The sequence below is a fragment of the Hippocampus comes genome, unplaced genomic scaffold, assembly GCF_001891065.2.
Source record: "Hippocampus comes isolate QL1 unplaced genomic scaffold, H_comes_QL1_v1.1 scaffold41, whole genome shotgun sequence".
Lineage (NCBI taxonomy): Eukaryota > Metazoa > Chordata > Actinopteri > Syngnathiformes > Syngnathidae > Hippocampus > Hippocampus comes.
The window spans coordinates 2455697-2480877 of NW_017805153.1; the positions used below are offsets into that span (position 1 = coordinate 2455697).

The 25181-nt window shown below is 41.6% G+C and overlaps 2 protein-coding genes and 1 long non-coding RNA gene across 5 annotated transcripts; 1 reads left to right on the forward strand and 2 right to left on the reverse strand.

Annotated features, from left to right (window-relative positions):
* Nucleotides 1-162: 162 nt before the first annotated feature.
* LOC109515048 (involucrin-like) lies at nt 163-6867 on the reverse strand. Its single transcript, XM_019868612.1, has 5 exons — nt 6317-6867; nt 5010-5452; nt 4546-4708; nt 1513-1963; nt 163-1408 (listed from the first exon to the last, which is right to left on the reverse strand). The coding sequence occupies exons 1-4, from the start codon at nt 6593-6595 to the stop codon at nt 1547-1549; spliced, it is 1302 nt and encodes a 433-aa protein (XP_019724171.1). The 5' UTR covers nt 6596-6867; the 3' UTR covers nt 163-1408; nt 1513-1546.
* A 6677-nt stretch (nt 6868-13544) lies between these two features.
* tp53inp2b (tumor protein p53 inducible nuclear protein 2b) lies at nt 13545-24528 on the reverse strand. Of its 3 annotated transcripts, XM_019868556.1 has the most exons (5): nt 24388-24528; nt 22917-22920; nt 15293-15661; nt 14119-14680; nt 13545-14035 (listed from the first exon to the last, which is right to left on the reverse strand). In XM_019868556.1, the coding sequence occupies exons 3-5, from the start codon at nt 15414-15416 to the stop codon at nt 13780-13782; spliced, it is 942 nt and encodes a 313-aa protein (XP_019724115.1). In that variant the 5' UTR covers nt 15417-15661; nt 22917-22920; nt 24388-24528; the 3' UTR covers nt 13545-13779. The 3 variants fall into 3 exon arrangements, with proteins under 3 accessions (XP_019724115.1, XP_019724113.1, XP_019724116.1); XM_019868554.1 differs by lacking the exons at nt 22917-22920; nt 24388-24528 and adding an exon at nt 19575-19853; XM_019868557.1 differs by lacking the exons at nt 22917-22920; nt 24388-24528 and adding an exon at nt 19575-19846 and having other exon boundaries at nt 14119-14275.
* Nucleotides 17220-18361, forward strand: LOC109515022 (uncharacterized). Its single transcript, XR_002168099.1, has 2 exons — nt 17220-17447; nt 18200-18361. It is a non-coding gene; the product is annotated as an uncharacterized LOC109515022 (long non-coding RNA).
* Nucleotides 24529-25181: the final 653 nt, after the last annotated feature.

The window sequence follows — 25181 nt, forward strand, 5'->3', positions numbered from 1 at the left end:
CCGCGTATAAAAACATGCATGCTCATTGATGTTTCTGAATTATGTGCCCTGTGATTGGCCGGTGACCAGTCTTGGATCGATCCTACCTCTCGCCTAATCAGCTGGAATAGAACATGATCAACAAAACCAAGTAGTGAATTTGACACAAAGACGCACTTTACAAAACTGAACAATTTTGTTTATTCTAAACACATTTTGAACTTGAAGTTCATCTCAGTTCAGTTGAATTCTGGGTAAAATGTACAGCAGTGCTTTAAAGGAATACTGTTACAGTAGTAAAGTAAACCAGTCTATGAAACGTGAATTCACAATATTGTTTCAGAATGTTTAGCAAAAATCACAGCTTGTCTTGAATTGCATAGTTTTTGTCTTTTTTTTTTTTTTTTATGGTTCGCATCCAGTCGCCCAGATTGTCATGTAATGTGACGAGTCGGTGCTATGATCAGGTACATACATTCCGTGAGCAAGTATTTTTTTAGGTTGTTTATGCCAAATCTGTCTCGAGCTGAACCTCGCATCAATCAGTTTTGGTTCCGATATTTATTCATTTCCTCAGCGGACCAGATGAGCTCAACTACAATCATTGCAGATTGTTTGCAAATTTCTTAATCACAGAAGATCTAGATGACAGTAGCTGAATACAACCATAACTAACTGCTGTGTCTCTTTCAGCTGGTCTGCAGATCAATTTTCTGTAAATTACGTATGTACATTAGTTATGCACACTTACAGTATGCAAGCAACACACAGAGAATATCGTATCTGAGAAGCCCAATCTTCTGGAAACTGGCATCTTAATTTGTATCTTAATGCACAAAAATATTCTTTTTTTTGTTTGTTTGGTGTGACCAAAAACAATTTTGTTCAAATTTGAATGAACTTGGAACAAACACTCACTTAAATTGGTGGCGGTTGCGTTGCAAATAGTGTCAAAATCCTGTCAACAATAACAATTAATGATCAAAGCCAATTATGTCACAGCCATTCCTATTGTTTTTTTTCCAAGCTCTACATCTGAATATTCTTCCTTCATATTTTTGTTCTCCTCACACACTCACAAAGCAGACATGGGAACAAGGAAACCATGTCACGGTGGCTTACAGTGAACACTTATTTACAGTTTTTCATTTATTTTGTCATGAAGTGCCCAACCCAGAATTTGGAAGAAGTGAAACATAATCTACACTACGACGGAAAGAGTTTGGAGGAAAAAAAAGCTTTGGAGGTTGTGAGGTTATTGAGTGATAAATCTGAAATCTTGTAATTGACATCAGTACAGTGGCTGAATTATCAACAAGCGGTCTTTCAAAGAGCACCCGTGTCACCTGATGCATGCCGCACACAAAGCAAGCACTGATGCCTGTATATTTGCCATACTTTCACTGCTGATGGAAGACGTTCTTCCTTTCTGGTGACAAAAAAAAAAAAAAAGGGCAAATATTAGCAGCAATGTGATGGTGCAATAAATCAATTCGACTACTGTACAAGGTTATTAGAATTTTCTTCTCTTACTGCCTCACAAACATTGCCTTCTGATGCATTCATCCTACAGTTCCACTTCATCGTCGATCTCCTCTTCTTCTGATTCAACTTGTTCAGCATCTCCTCGGCTCTCAACATTGTCATCGTGAGCGTCAGCCTCCGGTTTGGCATCACCCTCATCAAGCAGTAACTCATCGAGGAACTCCTCTTCATCACTCAGAATCTCCTCCAAATTTGCCTCCTCCCTTTCTGTGTGCGTTGGATCGGTTTCTGCAGTTTCTGGAGAGGGAAGCGGTTCTTCCATCTGTTCAGTGTAAGTCTCGTCATCTGAAGCTTCTTGCGCCGGCTCATCTGAGTCAGAATCTGCTGCTACAAGGTTTGCTTCCTCCTCTGTAGCTTGACCTTCTTCCTCGACAAAAGGAGATGGTTCTCCCTCAGCTTCATTCATGGGCTCTAGTACAGTTTCAGCACCTCCTATCATCTTTAAGAAGACAAAATAAATGATGTGCAGTGAGGCCCATATTCTCCCATACACGCATTCTCCCATTAAAAAAAACATATTTTGACCACAACATCTGAACCCAGTGGCCAAGACACCCGAAACCAATACATCTTTATTCATATAGCGCTATCCCAACTGTCTTCGGGCAGTAGGCGGGGGACACCCTGAACTGGTTGCCAACCAATCACAGGGCACACATAGATGAACAACCGTCCGCGCTCACACTCACACCTCGGGACAATTTAGAGCAGGGGTTGGGAACCTTTTTGACTTAGAGAGCCATGGAAGAGAAATATTTGGAAATGTATTTCAGTGAGAGCTATACAATATAGTGTATGAGCACGGGGAGAACATGCAAACTCCACACAGGAAGGCCGCAGCCGGAATCGAACCCTGCACCTCTGCACTGTGAGGCACGTGCTAACAAGTCGACCACGAGGCCACCCTGAATGAAATGTATATATATATATATATATATATATATATGAGGGTGGTCCATTTTGGAAAAGTTTGTCGGATTCGTCGGGCCGGGTCGGAAATCTTGTCGATACTATGACACAAGGATGTGTGCAAAATTTTATTCCGATCGGATAATTTTATCCCGTCCCGCAGAGCGACCAAAGTTTCCCCTATGGAAAGAATGTTACGGGGCTGAATGGTAGTACGGTTTCTCCCGTACAGTAAGGATTTTGTTTTGCTCAGTTCGCACTTGCAATAATTCAAAGACGGAAGACAGGAACGCATGTATTGCAAAAAAGGCAACCGTGGTGATCCTGCAACACTGGTGAGATTGTTGGTCCATGTTAACTGGTCCATCTGTCTATCTGTACATCTGTCTACATCGCGCGACTGTCTGGAAGTGATCCGATCCGTTTTGCATTTTTTTCAGGCCGGGAGTGGTGCAAAAACTAAAACCCTGCAATGTAGTACTTTTAAATATATAGATTTATACTTCTTGATATAGATATATATAGATATATATATATATAATTTCATAAAACAAAATGGCTTTAAAATCAGAGCCATGGTATTTTTTGGACTATATGTTGCGTTGGATTATAAATAAGGTTTTTGTGAGAAATTTATATTGCAAAAAAAACAAGTCCAAAAATGATAGCGCTCAGTCTCGTCCCCAAAATTCCTGCTCCCTCATCCTGGGTGCGATTGGAAATATTCTCTGAGCATGCCCTACTCCACTCCCACTACAGCATTCAGAAACTCGGAGCGTTGTTCAAATATGCTGTTCAGCTAGTCAGTGTCATGATCCTGTTCTTGTGTGTCACCAGCAGGTGGCAGTCAAGGGCCCTCCCTTCAGTGTGCACACCTGCTGCCAAAGTTCTTATCAATTGCCATGTATTTAAGGACTGTCAATCCGTTGTCGGATTATTCCTCACCTTGCTCATGACTTTGTCTACAAGTGTTGAATTTTCTAGACGATCTCACTAGTCACTCCATGTATTTTCTCGCCTCGTTTTTTCAATCATCACAGTAAGTATTCTTGTTGCTCAACTTAGTCTTATTTTTGTTTCCTTTGTGTTTTGGCTATTTTCTTGTCTTTTCATGACAAGCTATTTTGCAAGCGTTTTTGCTTAGTTTTTTTTTTCCCCCGGTTATTGTAACCAGTGTCCTTTGTTGTACTTTGTCGGTCTTCCGTTTTTGTTTTAATAAAACCTTTTTTGTTCAATTCCATCTGAGTCCACGTTTTGAGAGTCCGATTCTGTTTCGGACCCTTCCGGAACCGTAACATTCAGAAAGTCCCCAAAAAGGACTGCCTGAGGGAAGTGCATCAGGCAACCCAGATGGAAACAGTTCAAGTATGAGCTGCTGATTGCTTTGTAACCTAGGTTGCTTCCAGAAATGAATAGGAAGTGAGCGCACTGTTCTTTTCTGAACACATGCACTCTAAGAGTGGTGTCTGGGCATCGAGGTGAATTTCCAAACGCACCCCTGGCGACTGTAGCGAACGAATTCCGATTCAATGAAATTTTCGCTTCTAATTATGTAAAGGTTTTTCTTGTTAGTTTAAAACGGCTTACCTTAACTAGAATGTGACGTCGCATTGTGGCCAAAGGTAGAATTCTGGTCGGTTTATTGTGCCTTTTAGAGCTGTAAATAGTAAATCGTTGTGGCGGATGTCGCATACTCGTGGCGGTAGCAGAGTTATATTAAACAATAGTTGCCACAACGACAGTTTTTCCTCGTTCTTCTGCTTGCATTTCTTTGTCTACATTTTTAGTAAGCAATAAAGAAGTTGGCCACTGGCAGTAATGCATGACTACTTCTGTCTTTTAGCAGTGGACAAATACTTTTGATGACGGTGAAAAGACGGTGGTGGTAAAACACAAAAAGTCAATACAATCAGGAATCGGGCAATTTGGGTACCAGTCCGTGCGCTCATTTTAATATATACAGATCGCATCTGAGTTGAAGTTGAAGGACCAGCCAAACCATCAAAAAAGTGTGACTTATAGCCTGAAAAATACAGTACATTCAAACAAAGTACTGCGTTCACCCACTGAATAACCACCAAAAATGATTCTGGTTGGTTTCTTTACTATTACCTGTGTAACCTGCCACTGTAAGTTGTCCAGCTGAGCCCTGAGTTCTGCGTGCAGGCGGCTGCTGGCTGAGTTCTGTTGCCGAACTTTCATTCGAAGTGCACTGATCTGTTCCTCCATGTCGTCCTGTGTGAGCTGCTTGGAGCGCTCATTCGGCAGCAATTCTCTGAGGACAAAGAATGAGAATGTTTTTTATTGTTTTTACTTCTGCAGAATGCTTAGTGAGCATAAAAGCTAAAAAGCATTGAAACTTGCAGATGACGCATGCTGAAACATGTTTAGCAAATATTGAGCCTGAGCGTTTTTATAGGTTGGTAAATTCTTGCAAAATGATCATGAGGCCTACCAACAGCGACTTGGAGCAACACAGAGCCGTAGCCAGCAGGGCTTTGACAAAGCAAACATAATGTTATGGGTCAGAGGACAGGAGTTATTCCCGCCCAGCACAAAAAGCTGCTTTCTCCAACCTGATGGTCGCCATCTCAGTCTGGTACGACTTCAGCTGCACCTCCAGGCCCATCAGTTGCGCAGTCTGCTGCTTCAGTTTATCCCTCAGAGTAGCAACATCATTCAGCATGGCTTCTGCTTCTTCTAGGCGCCCCATCATGGCTTGGACTTGCTTAGATAAGTCGGTGCTCAACGTAACGAGGCCCTCGACCTGAAGTCCGACCTCCTCAAACTTCTCATTCTTCCCCTGAAGCTGGCTCAGCTGCTCCACAGACACAGTGGTCCGCTGAATCTCTGCTAGACGGGATTTCATCTCCGTGTGGAGTGATAGCACCTGAGCGGGGAGATCCGACGTTTTGAAGTGCTCTGCGGTAGCTAAGGCCTCATCCACCTGCTTCTGGGCCAACATGTACGACTCTTCCAGAGCATTGACACGACTTTCTACATCATCTGAAACATGTACCTGCAACGAGATGTGCAACAAACATGTTGAGCCACTTGAGACCGCAACTAATTCTGGGCTGGATCTTGCTGACCGCTTCTTATTCCAAACCAATATGAAATCCAATGAAGCTAAGGGAACTTGCAAGGACATTACTGTAGAGTTTAAATTTGCCCCTACCATGTCGCCTGAGCTGTAAATTGTTTGATCAATGATCTGCAATTTATCCAATGCGTAGCGTTCAAATCTTTATTAAGAACCCTTGGATTCGGTGCAAATGGTGACATTAAGGTGCACACCATGATGTGATTGCGACATGAGCCGCAATTATTTTTGATTATTGGCTATAGCATCGATTCAGACCAACATATTGTCATTCTTAGTTATTATATAATATATTGCTATTTCAGTGCACACTCTACAATGACACTCTAGATTCAAATTCTAATTCTACTTACAAAGTGAACAGAACACACACAAACACATAATTCGTATTGAGCCTTAGCTGAAAAAAAATCTCCGTTCAATTCTTGCTGGTTACCCTTACAGAGGTGACCAGTAAACAGTGTCTGGCCTTGTGTTCCGGGATCATTTAAACCACGGACTAAATTTAGCCATGGCACATTACGGATCCAGTTTGTGCATTATTATTATTTATATCAACTGCAGGCTTTGGAGCCACCGCATGTGAGCTAGGACACATCCCATAATAAGGTATAAATATATAGTACCTACTGCTATACACTGGAGTTATAGATCAAGTCAGCAGGTCATGACAAATCTGACCTGCTTGCAAGAGGTAGCGTGCACTGCAACCTCGCGTGTGGAGCTGGGAGGCAAGAAAATCACTAGTTGGCGTTGCAGCACGGACTCTAAAGTTCTTACCTTATCACTTGTCTGTCGCATGGTCTCCTGTGACGCCTGGAGCTTCACCACTTTCATCTGCATTCCCGTTACGGTGTCTGTCAAGTGGGTCAAAGTTTGGTGCTGCTGGTAGCAGAACCATGCTCCCGTTGCACCGCCGATGACAACGACGAGACATGCAAACAACACAAGCGTGTAGCTATTCCCTCCTGTTTGAACTTCGGATTCGGGAATTTCACTTTTGACGTGGTCCTCTTCGTGTTTGTGGTTGCTTTTCCCCTTCCGATGCTTGGCCGTCATTGTGCCCGCACAAAGAACACGATGTTCCGGGAGAGAAGGATGCGTGGTTGGGCACACGCACTGCCTTACCAATTAGACTCAGGGTGAGCGCACGTTGACGAGGCTTCTACAATCTCAGCACGAGATGAGAGGAAGTAAAGGAGGCGTGTACGTTCGTACTTACTTTTAGTCGGTCCATTCAGGAAGGGTCGCGTGGCAACCAGCTCCTGGGTGCTATTTTTTACTGCGGATGACATCCGAGCCGTGTGTGCGTGGTCATGCCGCGCGCGTTCTTGTCATTTTCATCACTTCCACTTTTAACCCCCTTTCTGTACGCGTCCGCAGTGTTCATGGCTTTCTCGTGTTGACCATGGTTGTTACACTGACGTTATGTGAAACAAAAATGTTGGGCCATCATCAACCACTTAAGCACTTTAAGTGGCCTAACATTTTTGGAGAATGTTTATATCAGAAATGTGGTCTAAAAGTCCTGGAACCTGCGTTGAGAGATTTGTTCCATGTTTAAATGCATGTATTAAGATAATTGCTGAAAATCTATGCAGAGAATGCACTGCAAATCTGCTGGTGTTAATTCTAAACAATAGTTAATTAAATTTAAATATCTGCATCCACACTACCCAGTGTTAGTTTTAACTGTTCACATCCAAACAAAATGTAGTTGACAGTGCTGCAATAATGACACTTCTGAGCAGAGAAGTCCTGGGACCAAAATGTTACATTGTCATCAGGAGGCAGAATAAAATTCTAGAATCCTTGATGTGTGCACAGAATAGTCCCTGTAATAGGTGCACAGGTCGGCACAGCCGAAACTGATAAATTCGTCATCTGAGGCTACGGTGGATTGGAAGTCTCCTTTGACCGCCAGTAGAAGCAGAATCCGGCGGAAAGGTCGATGCCGCTTCACGAATGGAGCTAGCTGGCAAGGTACTGCTCGACTCTGGTAGGACGCTAGCTTTTGCCTGGCTTTGTTTTAAAAAAAAAAAAAAATCAAGTCTATCTTAGTCATTTTAACATTTACCTCAACCCGCTAATTTGTGTCCATCCTTTTTTGTGCGCTCCACATCATGTCATTGTCATGGTTCTGTTTTTGTATGTCTCCAGCAGGTGGCCGAGGAGTGCCTTCCCTCCATCTTGCACCCCTGCTGTCAATGATAATCAACCGAGTACACTGTATTTAAGGACTTACAAGTTGCATCTCTGTCCGAATATTTGCCTTGCTCACAACTCTGTCTAGATTCTAGACTCTAGAATCTAGATGTTCCATTTTTCTTGTTGTTTATTTGTTTTGGGTTTTTTTGTTTCTTTGGAGGGGGGGGGGCTTGTTTTGTTTTGGGGGGTTTTTTTGTGCTTACCTCTGTAAGTAGTTTTTGTTGTAAATGTTAGTCACGATTTTGTATGATATGCTTTTTGGGTTTCTTGTCCATTTATTGACAAGCTATTTCCGTTCGTATTTTTTTCTTGCCTTTTGCAAGCATTTTTGGTTTTCTCGGTTTCCAGGTGTTGTAGCAATGTCCTTTGTTGTACTTTGTCAGTCTTGCGACCTTTTTGTAAATAAACCTTTTTTGTCGATTCTGTCCAAGTTCATGTTTCTTGAGTCCAATTCTGTCCGGAACCTTCCGGAAACGCTGACAGAGGTCAGCTTATGCTGTCCGGAGCCTTCCGGAAAGCCTGAGAGAGGTTGGATTATTCTGTCGTCTCCCCCGCATCAACGGTTACACATGATGGCCGCACCCCGACGCCATCTACTTTTTGGCGCATGGCGGCCTGTTGACAACAACTTATGAACACGTGACGGCCACAAGGTGCAATTGAATTGCTCTACTGTACCAATCCGTCACTCTGGGGATACAGAGGTGTCGTGCAGGTCCTTCGACTGCCCAGCCGTTAGGAGACCTCTGCAAAGACCTGGACTTCAAAGACTTGGTTTATTCTAATCATTTGCATAACAGAGGTAGAGAGACATTCAATCAAGGCTAACTATTTTATAAAAATGTGAAAAATAGAAGAGAGGACATTCCTTTGCTCCATCCACTCTTTTGGTAAACTGTTTGATGGTGTCAAGTCCATTGTATCATGTGATTAACTACTTTCCTCTTCCTTGCTAAAAAGGTTCAGATAACAGGAGTGAGTGCACGTTGTGGGACACATGTTTCATGAATAATTATCCATCCATCCATTTTCTGATCCGCTTATCCTCACAAGGGTCGTGGGGGGTGCTGGAGCCTATTCCAGCTATCTTCGGAGAGTAGGCAGGGGACACCCTGAACCGGTTGCCAGTCAATCACAGGACACACACAGACGAACAACCATCCACGCTCACAATCACACCGAGCGACAATTTTGAGTGTTCAATCAGCTTGCCATTCCTGTTTTTGGAATGTGGGAGGAAACCGGCGAAAACCCACACCGGCCCAGTGAGAACATGCGAACTCCACCAGGAAGGCCGGAGCCTGGATTGAACCCATGACCTCTGCACTGTGAGGTCGACGTGCGAACCACTGGATCACCGGGCCTCGCCCATGAGTAATTATTGTTATTTAAAAATATGTATTATTTGTTAAAACAAATCTTCCACAGTTACAAGAGTCAGGAAACAAATAATATATTAAAAAAGACATTTACATTTCCTTTTAACTTTTATTTGAGATTTAATTTGGTCATTGTGGGTAGGCCAAGAGAAAACGGCATTTTAGGGCGTACTCCAGACTTATTTGATATTTTCAAAACTATTTTCAAGCATTCTTTTCTTATAGTTTTTAAAGGTTCGGTTTCAGGACAAGTAAATTTACTCAGAAACGGCATATTTTTGAGTATTTTGTCTATGTATATATATATATTTTTTTTTTTTTTTGATGAGTGGGACGTAAAATGTCCCCCAATTCTGAAATGGCCCAAATAGTGCCGATGCCCACGAAGGTTGCCATCGCGCAATTCTCATTAGATCAAACTCCTCACTTTTTGGACGAGAGGCACAGTCAGTCAATCAGATCGATGATACCTCTCTTTCGGTCGGTATGACATTAACTTACCAGAAGAGGTCAGCGTTGTAATGCACAATTTTTAAACCATTAAAATTAAGCATGTCAGTCAGGGAAAGCAGAGGAATTGCTTCAGAAAGAGCAAGTGAGGAGTTCAGTTTGTTCTGATGTTTTAAGCACGTGATGTTTTTTTCTTTTTTTACTACTGTGTTGGTTATTTTTACAAAACTCTTTACACAAATAAGAAAACCTTACACCAAATTGGCCAAACATCATAGTCCATCCATCCATCCATTTTCTGATCAGCTTCATCCTCACAAGGATCACGGGCTGTACTGGAGCCTATCCCAGCTGTCTTCGGGCAGTAGGTGTGGGACACCCTGAACCGGTTGCCAGCCAATCGCAGGGCACACAGAGACGAACAACCATCCACGCTCACACTCACACAGGGGGACAATTTCGAGTGTTCAATCAGCCTGCCATGCACGTTTTTGGAATGTGGGAAGAAACTGGAGTACCCATAGAAAACCCATGCAGGCATCGGGACAACATGCAAACACCACACAGGAAGGCCGGAGCTGCACTGTGAGGTCGACCCCTAATCACTGGACCACCGGACCGCCAACATCATAGTTCTTTCAAAATAAAATAGATCATGGTTAACTCTTCAAATCTTTGCAAATGATGTCTTTTTGTATCAAACCATTAATACAAGTCATTATATTAGTAAACACACAACGCACCAACTACACACTGATGGGAAGAATGAAAAACGCATTTGGCTTTTGCTTTCTCTGTGCACATGGTATAGGCTATGTCGGTTTAATGTAATACTTTTATCAATAATTCTGTAAACTTTTGTCATAGTTTTGTTTAACACACAGGGATCCAAATGTTATTCAAAGTGTTAACTGTATTTACTGTAAACATCAACACAAACATAAAACAATGTTTTACCATGTCAAAACACACACACACACACACACACACACACACACAGTTGCAGAACCCACGCAGGCACGGACAGAACATGCAAACTCCACACAGAAAAGCCGGTACCTCTGCAATGTGAGGTCGACACGCGACCACCGGGCCGCTCTATCTATCTATCTATCTATAATATATATATATATATATATATATATATATGTATATATATATATATATATATATCAGAGGCGATTGCTCTAAGAATTACAATTGAATAATTTTAATGTAGGACAGCCAAAAATAATTGGTTTGATTAAATATGACTCTTTTGTGCATCTGCATTGCATTTTTTTTCAGTATACGGTATTCCTAATATACCGCTACAGATAACTTGTAAACTACCAGAATACTAATAAATGGCTGTTCATTTTCTTCCTCCCTACCCATCGCAGTCATTGCACTCATCACTGTGGCTCTCCCCCACATGAAAATAACGACACGGGATTCAGGCGTTAACCTGAGCATTTATTGTGTTGTTTCAAGAGTGGATTGGTGGGTGGGTACCTGTATTTTCTGAACGGATGCTGGAATACTCATTAGTTCATTTTGCATAGGTTTTGCCTGTCCGCGGACAACTGTCCACTTTAGGGATAAGGGGGGAAGAAATCACAAAAACCATGCAGAAAAAGTGAAAGGCACAATAACCATAGATATCAGATACACCACATTTTGTGTGTCTAAATATTTCTTTCATGGGGAGGTGTGTTCTACTTGAGATGTAACATGGGCCAAAGGCCATGTGTTGGTAAGCTGCCATCATTCAGGGCACAACATAAACATCAGAAACTCCCCAGACATTCCTTTAAAACACCCTAGCTCTAATTACTGTACAGAAAAATACAAGCATATATGACACAGATAATTTGATTTCTTTAAATATAAACGGTATCCTGCCTCATCGTTTACCTCTCCATTTTCCCTCATCAAAAGAGTTCGCCACATTGTATGACCATTCCGACTTTTACTCTGAATGCACACTTTCCAAAGCTTACACACAACACACCGGTCACATTTTCTTCCTACATGACAACAGACGTGGAAACAAAATAAAAATAAGCAGTACACATGGCTTGAGCTTTGCATTTTACATGCATGCGCGTACATCCACCAACAATCTTGCACACATAGATCTGTGATCTCATCAATAATTCAGTTGTGCGTTGTCATTTTATGTCTATACCCTGCACAACACACATACTGTATTGTAAACAGAGGGGGGAGGGGGACTATCATAAATTAATACATATTTTAATAAAACCTTTTTATGATATTAGTTTATGAAACAACAATTTTGGTAGGGAATTAAAAAGAACAATTACTTGGATGGTTAAAAAAAAAAAAACTCCCATTCGCTTTCCAAAGATTGCAAAAGAATCACTGGTTCACCCTTTTTCTTTTGAACACAGCAAAACAGATTGAACTACAGCCATGTGAACTTCCTCTCAAAAGTCCAAATGGACCTTCTGGGAGGCAGTGTAAGCAAGCCTACGGAACATCGACTCTAAGCCTGGTGTGATTTTCATTGTGCTCCTCAGTAAGATGCGACTCAAAAGGGGGCAAGGATGCAGCCCTTTCCATTTTGATAAGGAGCATCAAAGGGATGCAGAGAGCATTCACCTCAGGTCATGAGGAGCTTTGACATCCAACAGAGCACTAAAAATTGTTCTTAGAATATTTACAAGCATAATAAAGGACTATCATAACGATTTTTTTTTGGGGGGGGGGAGACTAATGAAAGGGTCACAAAAGAAAAGCACAAGCACACAGCACACCACTAAAACTCTTGACTCACAAAAATGAATGACAGTGCAAACATACATCCATGTCTCCAATAATGTACAAACATTATTTTACACTTCAGCACCATTGTTTAATATTGTTTCATACATATCATTAAGCTGAACCTCTAGTTGGACAATAAGAATTTTGTGAGCAGACAGGAACAAACAGCGGGTGGTGATGTTCAAAAGATCTAATCGAAGTTTTAGATTAGTTTTCTTAAAGCAAAAAAATAAAATAAAAAAAAGAAAGCCATCACACTTGCTTTTTTTTGTTTCGTAAAAGTGGAGAATCACAGCACACACTGTGGCTGGTGTGTGCTGGGCACATCGCTTCTGCTGGCACATTCACCACACAATTGAATGGTCATTATCATGCCATGTGCCAAGTTTTAATGCATTGACCTTGTCTTCATGAACAGATTGATATTGGTGGAACCTTGCACAGACTGCAAAACCAACAAAACAAACTGAAGAGTTGTACCATCAATACCGGTCTCTACACACTTACTATATCTCGTCATGTCATGCAACCCACGCGCAAGGTCTGTCTCCAATTATTGTACTGAAAATATCATGAGCCTGTAAATATTTTTCGATTAAAAAGCTAACATAACTTATATGATACATTTGTCCGACATCAATGCATTTAAATTCTGAATGCTCTTTTGACTGATGCCAGACAACACAGGGCACAGTCGTGGGTCACTTCACGCGTTGCTTTTCTTCTTACTCTCAGCCATTGCGTCTAAGTCTCCGTTTCATTCCATTTACTCTTTCGTGTGTTTTGCTCTCATGCGCGTACCATCGCCTACTTGCGCTCACCCCTCTCAAAGTGCGACGTGAGGAATCACACAATGTTCAGTTCCCGTGTTAAATTTGGTTTGCTCCAATGCATATGCAATAAATTTTATTGCACTTTTCATTCCACAATCATCACACACCATCCTTTTGTTTTCTGGACAAAAATAAAATGTTCATGCAGATATGAGGGAATGATGAGCTGCTTTCTGTGCGAATCAAGTTTAGCCATGTTGCAGTCACGCAAAGTTCCCACGATTTTCTTTTCTGTTCAGTCAGAGAAGATCGCTCATTCGTGTTAAATGAGTCATGAAGTTGTATCTGATTATTGTTGAAAAAAAATGCCTTGGGAAAGAGTTCAAGACATTTTACTGAAAAAGAGAAAATGAACAGAGCTGTATGTTGACTTCAACTTTTATGAACATTTTGTTGCTTTTTTAGACACAGCAGAAAATATAGGTAAGTTCTATTCAGTTCCACTCTGAGGGCTTAGCTGCAAAATAGGAAGAATCCAATTAGTCTGAAGTGTATTACAAACTCAATTAGACAGAATTTCTGTTCCAAAGTTGGCGTCGAAGGTAGACTATGCTCTGCTAATGCCCTCAGAGTAGATGATGGCCCCCAGTTTCTCGGGAGTCTAGTGGCAGAAGTTACGCTTGCTAGGCTGGTGCAGGAAGGTGTTTCGAGCGTGACTTGCGTGGCGGGGGATCTGCTCCCTGGTGCGGTTTTGGCGTTGGATGCGGTTGCGGCTCAGGTGGCGCCTTTCCATGCGAGCTTTGCTGCGCTGGACTCTGGCCACATGGGCGACCTTAGGCTGGACATAAGGTCCAAAACTCACCCTGAATGGCCCAGGGGTGTGGGTGGCTGGAGGAGCAGCTGGCTCGGCCACTCTGCTGCAGGAGGGGAGACAAAGGGTAAATGTGATTGTTGAGTTGCTCATGATGGTGCTTGGGTGGGGGGTTCGTGAATTCCTCACCTCACGCTACTCGCCATGCTCACAATGCTTTCCTCGCCCACCACCGAGAGGTTGCCATTGGAGACCATGGACAGGTTGCTCGGCAAGACATACACAGACATGCTGGGGTGCTCGATGAGCAGGTCCTCCATGGGGCTCGCCTCTGCCGTGGCTCCTTCTGCAGTAAAACAGGGGGGAGGGGTGACAAACCAGCTCTCATCCATGCAGCCTCTCTCTGAGCCTGCCCTACTGCTATCCCCGCTGCCCCCACACTCGCTCCCAGCAGGAGAAGTCGACTGAGAAGTCGAGGAGGCTGTGGACAGTCTGGCCCGTCTTGACAATGTAGTGACGCCCGTGTTTGATGGGTTCGGACTAGCCGCGGGGTCTGTCGGTAATATTGCCCCCTGCGCCCGGCCGCTACGTGTCCTCCGTCGCTTGTTTGGTAAGCGGGGAATAGAAGTTAGGGATTCAGTCCGTGTTTGAGCATCTTCCAGGTTTGATTGGTTACTGTCTGAGATTGGATATGCAATAGTAAATTGGGCCTGTGTCTCAGCGTCGGCTGGCATCATGCAGCCAGACTCGTCTAAGCGCATGGCACGCATGACATCAGGGATGGGAACGTCAATAAGTTGGAGGTGGGAGGATTTGATGCAAATGCCGTGCAGGTAGAAGGGATCATTTTTAGCCATCACATACGCACGCGCACGCATACCAGTATGGGGGATGTAAGGGTGTGTACAAAAAATCGGGGGGAGGGGTGGAGAAGAGGGAGCAAGGAGACACAAAACATAAAAGAGTCACATCATTAGTTGTGTTGACCCTCTTGGGTTTTGAATGAGTTCTCCTAGTTTTTGTTGTTTTTGAGTGGCATCTGAAGACAGACATTTAATTTTTTTGAACCACTTTGTCATAATTGATATCAACATGGAGGAGTGAGGTTTATGTTCAAAATGAATTGCATCTTTCCATTGTCTGGCTGAAAACAACTCAAGTAGGTTTGTCTCCTCGGCCTGTACCTGATCCAATTCCTGACCACATACACCCTTTACTTCGCCTCCAAGCATGATGTTCAATACAAGTGGGGACAGCGCTTGTGCTCTTTAAAGTCAATTTCTCTAGTTTTCTCAACTTAAGAGGCATCTTATGTTACTTAACTCTCGAAAGCTACTGTGCTGTCAAACTACAGATGACTCACCAGGCAGGTTGACAAGCATCCATCCCTCCTCGTCGGCCTCTGTCACACAGGGATTAGGTCCCTTCAGCTCAGCTGCCACTTCTTCTACCTCCCCAAACAGCAAGTTGCTCAGACGTTGAAACATGACGGCTTGGCCTTAAGTTTTGAAGACTTGATGCGCAAAAAAATAATAACGCAAAAAATAATAAGAAATAAAAAGCTATAGCTGCCTTTGAATGGTATTCGTTTTCACGTAAGACTTGTAGCGGTGTATTATTATTATTTGACTTTGCTTTGACTCAGAGCCCTTTGCTGAATCTTGGTTTGGATGAAGGTAGCGTGGGCCTCAGTAGTGCAAATGTAAGGGTTCACTTGGTTTGGAGCAAAGGCCTGAAAGAGAGCAAACAGACAATAATGGCGTTACAAAATTGTGTTCCTCACTGGCAATACATATTTTCGGAAAAGGGTTCAATGTCAAATAGTGCTAGAAAGTCAACACTTTGTATTCCCTCCAAACAAAACCCAGTCATCATGGTGTGGACCTGATTTGTGTCTAATGGTAAGAGTGAAGAGCACAGTGAATTCAGAGTGAGCTCATTGGATTGCTTTTTAATCCTAAATTATATATTTTAGCGAAGCCAATGAAAGTGTAAACCTTTTTTTTTTTTAACAATGACCTGTGTTCAGAGGTAATCAGTATGTACCATATATTAAAGAGCTCACAGCATTGATCATATAGTCACTTTGCAATAAAATCAAGTACTCATCAACATTTGTGTTGTAAAACACTAGATAGGCTGTTCTTTTAAATTGTGTCAACATTTAAACCTGATCATGAATCTGATGTATCACGTTTGATCAGCACAACCAAAGAAATTTTAAATGTTTATTGTGGTTTGCAGTGAATGATGTAGAACACTGCATCCAAGTGAGAGCTGTTTCGATTATTGAGCCGCTCTTTCACAATACCAGTCAAAAGTTAAAACAGTTTCTCGAACAAAAACGTTTTGACTGGTCATGTAGCGAGAACACATACATTTCAGTTGTTCAACACCGCTGTGAATTTTAACCACACGAGTAATAATATAATTTGTTAATTATTACCTCATTGTGTCAAAACAATGCAAATATATAGATGCATAAACTCAAGTTTTGATTCAGATCTTGCATTGGATCTCATGATGCTGGCAGGTTTGGACATGTGTTAATAAAAGAATGCTAGTGTAAGGAATACAACAAAAGGGAGTGGTGAATGACATTAAGCAACGCACAGAAAGTACGCATTTACAGAACATTAAAAGGAAATGAGATAAACACTGTAGAATTTACTGAGGCAAGGAATAATGCCTGGCTTAATGTGTAACAATGATGTAATAATGTTCAACTAAAGTTGAAAAAGTCTGCCGATAAAGAGTGCAGGTGCGTATGGTAAGATGCTCTACCTCAGTGTTTTTCAACCCGTGTGCCGGGAAAATGTCCAATTTGTATGCCTGTGCGGTCTTTCGCCCAGAAAGTAATCATGTAGTACCCTCCCATACCGCTAGGGAGGAGCAACAGCTAGCCAATTGTCTTGTGTTTCGACGAGAGACAAGCGAATTTGTGACGCATGAATGCAGGACGACGGTGAAACAATAAATATGAAAGAAGTTTTGAGAATTGTATTATATATTTTTTTTATAAAAAAAAAAAAATTAAAAAAATAAATAAATAAATATGAAAGATGATAAAATACTGTTTTCTTTGTGTTCATTTGATTCCAATTCAAGCTGTTATAACGTCATTCTTCAATGTTAAAAACGGTTATAGTAACAATATAACACGTTAATTGTTAAAATAAGGTGTGTGGGGGGGTGGGGGGGTGAACATTTTCAGCTAGTGGTGTGCTGCGAGATTTTTTTCAATGAAAGAAGTGTGCCTTGGCTCAAAAAAGTTTGAAAAACACTGCTCTATCTATCCTTTTTTGAGAACACAAAGATAAAAATGAACTTCAGAGCACCGATTCATAGAGTATATTGCTGGCATCTGGCCAAAACCTCCTACTGTTGTACAGTATGTCATGATTTGGTAAATGTAATATTTTTTCACAAATATATACCTTTGATCAGTCCACACATTCAGGTGTTATTTTTATAAATTATGGAACAAGCTAAAGTATTGAAAATAGTTGGCTCTCTCTGTGATGTTGATGGTTGAACAAGCACGCCATTTTTGGGGTCACCTGAAAGTGATCATTTTGAAGGTCCGTGGATTCCACCCAACGCCAGCAACAGACAGATTTGGATAAGATAAAAGTTAAGGTTTAGACTCAACACTCAGGTCTTGTGTCTGTTGACAACACTAGCCTTATTTTCCTGCACCCAAGAAAATGAACTCAGAAGTGGAGAAAGAACTTCTGGCTGCACACACAACAGCTTGCTAACGCAGGGAGAAGAAATCAAGTTTTGTGTCTTTTTGAAATTTGTTCTCATCTAAGAAACATTCCAGTAAAATAAATACTGTACATATAATTTATAGAGTCAATCAATGCGATTTGTTAGTCAGAAATATGGGTGGACGCTGTGAGAATTGGAAAGAGTTTAATGTGGGTTTTTGGGTTGTTTACAGTGAACCGTAACACTTAAATCATTCTGAGGTCTAATTGAGAGTTTAAAAAAAACAGCACAACTATCACAATGAGTTAAGCACAGAGCCAGTGATAGTTAAATAGCGTGAGAAGCACAGCTCTGATCCATCCGCTCATCCATGTTGACACGATTGGCATAACTAAACATGTACATAACTAGAGGCATATTTTCTTTCCAAAAAAATTGGGCGTGACTTGAAATGTTCATTACATGTGCCGTGAGTAACATGGGGGTCCACTGAATACTATATTTATATAATCTGCTGCTGAAGTGTTGCTGGATGGTTGGCAAATACAATAACAAGTGGTGTTAGCCCATCTATTAAATTGTGCATTGTTTGTTAACATTAAGCTAGCAGACTTTCCTGAGGCAGTTTTACAATTTTTTTACCTATACAATGTGTAATTCAGTTTATGTTAAGTTTAATATCACCTGGGAGTGGCAATAAACAGCTGGCAGCAACTTTTTAAAAAAGATTGTTCACTATCTGCCCAACTGCTTTTTATTGTTAAGTGAGTTGAATGGAGTTCACTGCTACCATTACAGCACTCATGAAAAACTAAGTCACGTCACTTTTAAATAAGGTACTACTGTTCTTTTTTTAAAGAAATCATATTGATATTCTCATTAATCATTATTTCAATTATACATTTTAACTATTTTTGTTACTTCATTTATAAATGGTCCATCTGTCAATTTAAAAATAAAATGTGGCCCTTGAGCATAAACGTTTGCTCGCCGCGGCACTAGTTCCTTAGGGTGTTCGGAAAGTCATTGTACTTCTATTTTACGACTAATGTCTTAAAAACTCAATTGTACAGTGACTTCCCTATCAGCACCCAGTATTACAGATGAAAAGTGCCTCATTTGCCTGTAGGGGTGGGGTTATATAGTGGGCGTGGCCAGGGGATGAAAACAAGATGTGTGGCGTCACAATGTTGTCACGAAATCGCAACAAAAAAAGGAAAAAAGCGTCTGAGGCGCAAACGCAGGGAAATTGTAGGACGCGGTAGCCGTGAAGCCACAGGAAATGCGTCCTACTGCATTCAACATAGCGTCATTATTCTACCTCTCGACCACCATCTAATATTTGAGCGTTAAATGTGCGGCGCTGTTACGTGAAACTATCGCGTTGGTCGTTATGTAAAAGCAGTAAAACTCCACGGCAGAATGCGGAGCCAGACAGCTAGCGGCAGACTTTGGAATGGGTTATAGTATCCAGGTTACAGATGAATAATCCGTGTAAACCCTCCATTTGAAGGGTCAAAGCAATGACAGTCGAAGCTGATCAGTGACGCGCCCCACACAACGAGACGTCGACCTACACTGACAATAGAGTAATGCAGAGTGGAAAATAACAGCGATGTTGACTGGGAACCTTAACCTCAAATGTCCGCCTCTCTTAAAACATCAACATCGGCCATCGAGCAATTGGTGCAGCTTGCACAACAGCGGCTGCACAATGCAGATTGGTGTCATCTTCCGAGCAAAAGGCATCGCAAAAACACTTAAGACGCTTTGAATCACACACGACATTGAAAGATTTAGGTTGTGAAGGTAGAAGGTTACTTATACCGCAATGGAATTTTTCCAGAATGACGATTGACAATTCATCTTCAAAGCCGTCATGTTTAAACTGAGGGTACGACGAAAAAACAACAAGAAAGAAAGCTGCTTACCTGCCTTTGCAATATTATTCAAGTTGTAAACGAGATCACACACAGTAGGAACTACAATTTTTAAAGCATAGCTTTAGATAGCCTTTAAGAGAGGTAGTTAAAACACCATCGTATAAAAATAAAAGGCTTTCTTCTCAGAAGAAGAGCTTCGTGTAAAATATTACACCAGTGTTTCAGATCATAACATCTGGAGCTTTTCGAGCCTCCGCTATCGTTTCTCCTCCTATTTATTGCTGCCTACAGCTGATCCTCAGATCAGTATGTAGAACGTACAAAACAGCTGATTGTGAGATCACAAAGCACAAGGATACGCCTTCGCTCCGCCCACATGAAGCCAGCGGGCCAATCAGAATCGGACACAAGCCAAATGCTGGAGCTGTGGGAAACGGCAAGACTGGGTGGGGGCTGGGCCACAGAGACTTGAACCTGCACCCAGAGAGAACAGTAGGACTTGAGCTGACTGATCTCTGACCAGCAACTGCCATTGCCACGGCTGCAATATAGAATGCAAAGCTGGGGGATGGTAAACTGACTCTGAGTCGGTACGCGCACACCGTCTTCTCTATATGAGGGCCCGTGAGGGACACAATTCAGGGTGACCTCGCATAGACACTACTGAAAGCGTCATTCCTGAACGTGTCACTCACATTAATAAGTTATTCAAATTCATGATGAATTTTCTTTTGCTCACATACAGAAGAGCTTACTTACAACGGTTAAACACTCCAACACACCACTAAAAATCTCTTATACACACAACTTCATTTTACTGGTCAAATACACACATGCATTAGTAAAAGAGTTTTTTTTTCCAGGATGGCGCTGGAGTAGGCAGCCATTGGCGAGTGCTCTTCAAGAGCCTTGCTTTTTTGTTGTTTTTTTGTTGTTTTTGTCTTTTGTTATGTCACATGGTGTTTGTTGTTTCGTCATGTGGACCTGATGTGGACTGTTTTCAGCGTTTTTTTTTTTTTTTTTTGGCCACGACATTCATCAAAAGAGAACAATCTGTGCTGGGTGGTTGCACCTTCTCGGCAGCACACCTGTACCAGCACTGATTTTGATTGGGAGGAATGTCGGCGCCATTTGACTGTCAGTGCTGGACAGCCCCAGGTCGCTTGTGTCTTTTGCACCTGTAATGGGCAGCATTTTTCACAAATCTGTTTTGTTCAGTGGAGATGTCGGCGCTGTTGGACGGACAGTCAGCGTTGGTGTGGCTGGATGGATGGCTGCTGAAGTTGAGGGAGAGGAGAGAGGAGCGATTTGGAACTGAGAGTCGCCGCTTGGAATTGAAATGGATTTACATGGGACAGGAGAAGTGAACCAATCTCTTTTTTTCGTCAATGGATGCTACAACTTCTTGTTGACTTTGAAACTTAGCTTGTAGCCGACGCATGCACATTTTGAGCATGACGTCTCTGAACCACTGGTAAAAGGACACTTTGATCCTCTCCTCTTTCATCTATAACTGCTTCAGACAACAATGTGTATGCAGGAAAGTGGTGAAGATTGCACGACTGTCTGTGTCCTATGTGTTCTGTTGTGGTATTTTTGTTATTTTGACTTCAAGATGGCGCCGCGAGAGTGGCTGCCTTTCTAGCAGCTCCTATATTTTGTTGTTCTACTTCTTCCTTTCATAACTTTGCTGCTGTGAATTGGGAATTTCTCCATTGCGAGACTAATAAAGGTTTTCTTATCTTATCTTATCTTATCTTATAAACATTGTCATAAAAACTGCAGAACCGCTTTCATACACACTTTTTTTTCTGCTCACCTGCATCAGTGAAATACTCCTTGTCACACGACTAAAATCCTTTTGCACTTCCATCCATCCGCTTTCTTTTTTTAATGTTTTGTGATTGAATCAACAGTTTGTAGTTCTTAAATTCAGATTGTGTATAGCAGCAATTTTTATTTTTTTGTCGAGAAGCGAAGTCAATGTGATTTAAAAATGAATCTCTGATGTAATTTTGAGAATTTTTATTGTGCAGACCTCAAAATTCAAATCTTAGGACTCTATCATGAAATCAGATAACATTAGTGATTATGAATTCATATAAATTGATATAATTTTAACATTAGGCCTGTCATGTTCTCTCTTCCCGCGACCCTTGTGAGGATAAGGGGATCAGAAAATGGATGGATGGATGTTCTGTCTTGAGTGTGCGCATATTAGTGAAGGGCGTTTACCTCCAGCAGGTCAACCTGTGACGCGTTTCCCCATCAAGCCTGGTTCTGTATTTAAGGACTGACAAGCTGCTTGGTCCTTGTTGGATTATTGACCTTGCTCGCTGTTGTGCTAAATTGTGCTTTTCTAGACCTCTCAATTCCTAGTTGCTCTCATTTTATCCATACATCTTGTTTTAAGTATTTTTGTTATTCTCTTATTGCTCTTTATTTTTGTGTGAATGGACTTTGGGATATTTAGTTTGTGCACTCTTGGCGTTCGTTTGAATCTTGCATCTGCAAGTGGTTTTGTTTTTCCTGGCTCCTTGTGACCAGCGATTTCAGTTTATACTTTTCTGTAATATTTTTCTAAACGCACTTTGTCTGAGCCTGCATTTTTGGAATCCTAAAAATTATTCGGTTTGGTCAGAAACTGAAAAGGCCATTCCTCCTGACTTACACTGTAATGGAAGTTAATTCATTTCCAGTTCTGGTCCAATTTATCTTGTATGATTTTTCTGTCCAGAATCCAGACAGTTGTTAATTGTTCCGCTATCTCGCTGTTCAAAGTTGAATGTTCTCCACTTTCACGCGGTTCCAACCAGATGTGCGTGAAAAGCGTAATCGATGACCAAACCATTTAATTGCAGTGTTAAACACACTTGCCGTGTCATTTTTAGTTGAGTTAGCATTTAGCTTGGTTTCTTCGTCTTTTTTCGCCATTCGTTTTGTGAGAATGATACTCATCAGAAATGCATCTTATTTACCGGGCGATGATTCCTGACTTAGGAGCGACAATGTGTTTAGGTGCACCAGTAACCAGCTGAAGCTGTTGCTAGCAAGCTGCTTGTAGGTAAGTACTGCAGAGCTTCTCCTACATTTTGACCGGTAAACGGCAATGTGAAACCGGTTATTTCGAGCCTTGCATTTGTATAATACAGTATACTGAAATATACGTTTAAGCTGTGTGTAATAGACAGTTTCTTCACTAGTGTATTCAAGTGGGAAAAATAATTGGTTGGGTGTGTGTGAGCATTTCAGTATTGTGGAAGTGTAATTCAGTTGCGTGGATGACTATTGCAGTTGTGTGAGTTAATCCTGAATTACTGTGTCTTGTAGTTGATTAGGGGAAAGTTATACTGTGTAGCTGTTCACTTGGTGCTAACAATCCATATTTACCTTTCTATAACAGATGTTAACCCATCTGGTGATATATGGTATGTTTATACCAACCATTTGTTTTGCATTTGTAACTACATTTATAAACTCAAAACACCTGTCTATGTACCATGATTTTCATATTTATAAAACATTGTATGTAGGCCACCCAATTAAAAAAAAGCAGTCCTCTCTCTCAACCATCAATGCTGTTGTTGCATTTAAAAACTATTTGTAAACAGATCCTTCTCCCTCCCTCTCCATCTCCTGCTTTTCCTTGCTGTGGGCCTCCACGTGCTATTCAACAGCCAATCAGAAGGGCTTTGTCTGAATGCAGCATTTGAGTAACCAATAAGCTATGAGGAGCCTAAACCCCTGCTGGTTACTTTTATACTTTGCAGTCTTCCATTGCCTTTACGAAACTGTTACCTAATAAAATGCTGTCAAGACAATCCTTGCACACGTTTATCATTGTTGAAGCTCAGTTTCTCTTGATAAGTAGCAGTCACCTCATGTGGGTTTATCGTCATGTGTCCCACCTTGCTTATGATGACACGTGAGGCATGTGCGCTTGCATGCAGGGTCCTCCATGCACCTGTGTTCTTATGGGGCTTACTGTGGAATGTGTAATTCCTTTGGAAAAGTCAAGAACACACAGCAACCTAATTGTCTCTTTCAAATGACTTGTGTCCAAGAGTTACACACTTCAAGGCAGAAACGCCAGATGAAACTGGACTGTACTATAGTGGGCACTTTTCTTTTTTCATGCGTGTTTTATTAAGTTCAGTTTTTGTGTTTGTTGTCTTTTCTGTGTTGACTGGATTGGGCTTTTTTTTGTAATATATATCAAATATCAAGATTGTTGTTCGTCTGTGTGCCCTGCGATTGGCTGGCAACCAGTTCAGGGTGTACCCCACCTACTGCCCAAAGGCGGCTGGGATAGGCTCCAGCACGCCCTGCGACCATTGTGAGGATAAAGCGGATCAGAAAATGGATGGATGCATGGATGGATAACACATCAACATTTTAGCCTAAACCTGGCACCAGGATCTTTAAAAATGCAAGTAATTACACCTAGCTAGTAGCTACATGAGCGGATGTCGAAAAGTCGAACCAAATGAACCGCACCCAGGGTGGTTGTGTGTACAAGCACCTGACTTCCATTCCAACGCCTAATTAAAATAGTTTTTGTCTACAAGTTGTGGTCCAGTGTTTATCTCTTTGCTGAGAGATTATAGCAAAGGGGTCTGCGCTGTTTGATCTTTGTTAAAGCAAGATAGAGTTTCGGCCTCTGCGGTTATCGGGTGCTAGGCAACTCACACAGACGCTCAAACAAACGCATTCACCTCACAGTGATGACTATGTGAGTGACACAACAGGAACTGTCTTTGTGTGTGCCCTTGTTTTTGTTGTCAAACTCGTCACACGTGTGGTGGAATCATCCAAACAAATAAGTGTCATGCCAAATTCACATTTTGTCCATGCAAAATACTTTTTTTTTGTCCCCACAACATAATGCCAGACCTTTTCAGGATTCCCAGTTTCCCAAGTCGGTTGAAGAAACAGGTGAAAGTTCAGAGTCGGGCCTTGCCTCCCATGTGCATGTTGACGTTCACCAATGTGACACGCGGCTCCACCGGGATGCTTGTCCTCACTACGGCTGACACAACTACCCAAGTGCCTAAAAATCCAAAGCATTGCTTGTGAATGCTTGAAGATTTAGGTGTTGCCAATAGACAGACTGGCTCATACTTCACACCTGTTGCATCTTAACACTCGTTCTTTGTTTTTTTTTGTTTTTTTTTTTGGCGCTGTTTAATGGTTCCCTTTAATTGCTTCCCACACAGTTACATGGACATGGTGTCTGACAAGCACAAATGTTTGTTGCAGTGTATTTTAAAAAAAGAGACCATTCGGAAATGTGCCAATACAAAAAAAGCACTGCCCCTCTTTGACCATGTTGCATAACAAACTACGCCATGAGCAGAACAGCACTCCATGTCCCTTTGACCATGGTGACCTTGTCATGTGTTTTGATTCCATCGTCTAGCACAGGGGTGTCAAAGTCAAATGGACGGAGGGCCAGATAAAAATTTTTGCTGCAAGCCGAGGGCCGGACTGATCGAATGTTCATTGAAAATTTTTAAAAATAACCACATATTGTTTATTGAACCAAATTTAATTGACTGAAAACCTAACAAATACATTCCAATACGGTCAGATAAATAAAGCAACATTTTTTTATGGCTAAGTCAGTAAACTTTAATTTTCAACAGGCAAAAAAAA

Bases quoted from the DNA above. Each gene is read 5' to 3' on its own strand.
- LOC109515048 (XM_019868612.1), bottom strand. From the start codon at position 6,595: ATGACGGCCAAGCATCGGAAGGGGAAAAGCAACCACAAACACGAAGAG. The intron at 5,453-6,316 runs GTAAGAACTTTA...ATCTCGTTGCAG, and splicing joins TGCGACAGACAAGTGATAAG to GTACATGTTTCAGATGATGT. The intron at 1,964-4,545 runs GTAATAGTAAAG...GTCTTCTTAAAG, and splicing joins TACAGTGGCAGGTTACACAG to ATGATAGGAGGTGCTGAAAC.
- tp53inp2b (XM_019868556.1), bottom strand. From the start codon at position 15,416: ATGTTTCAACGTCTGAGCAACTTGCTGTTTGGGGAGGTAGAAGAAGTG. The intron at 14,681-15,292 runs GTGAGTCATCTG...CCATGCGCTTAG, and splicing joins GATGCTTGTCAACCTGCCTG to ACGAGTCTGGCTGCATGATG. The intron at 14,036-14,118 runs GTGAGGAATTCA...CCCCTCCTGCAG, and splicing joins AGCATGGCGAGTAGCGTGAG to CAGAGTGGCCGAGCCAGCTG.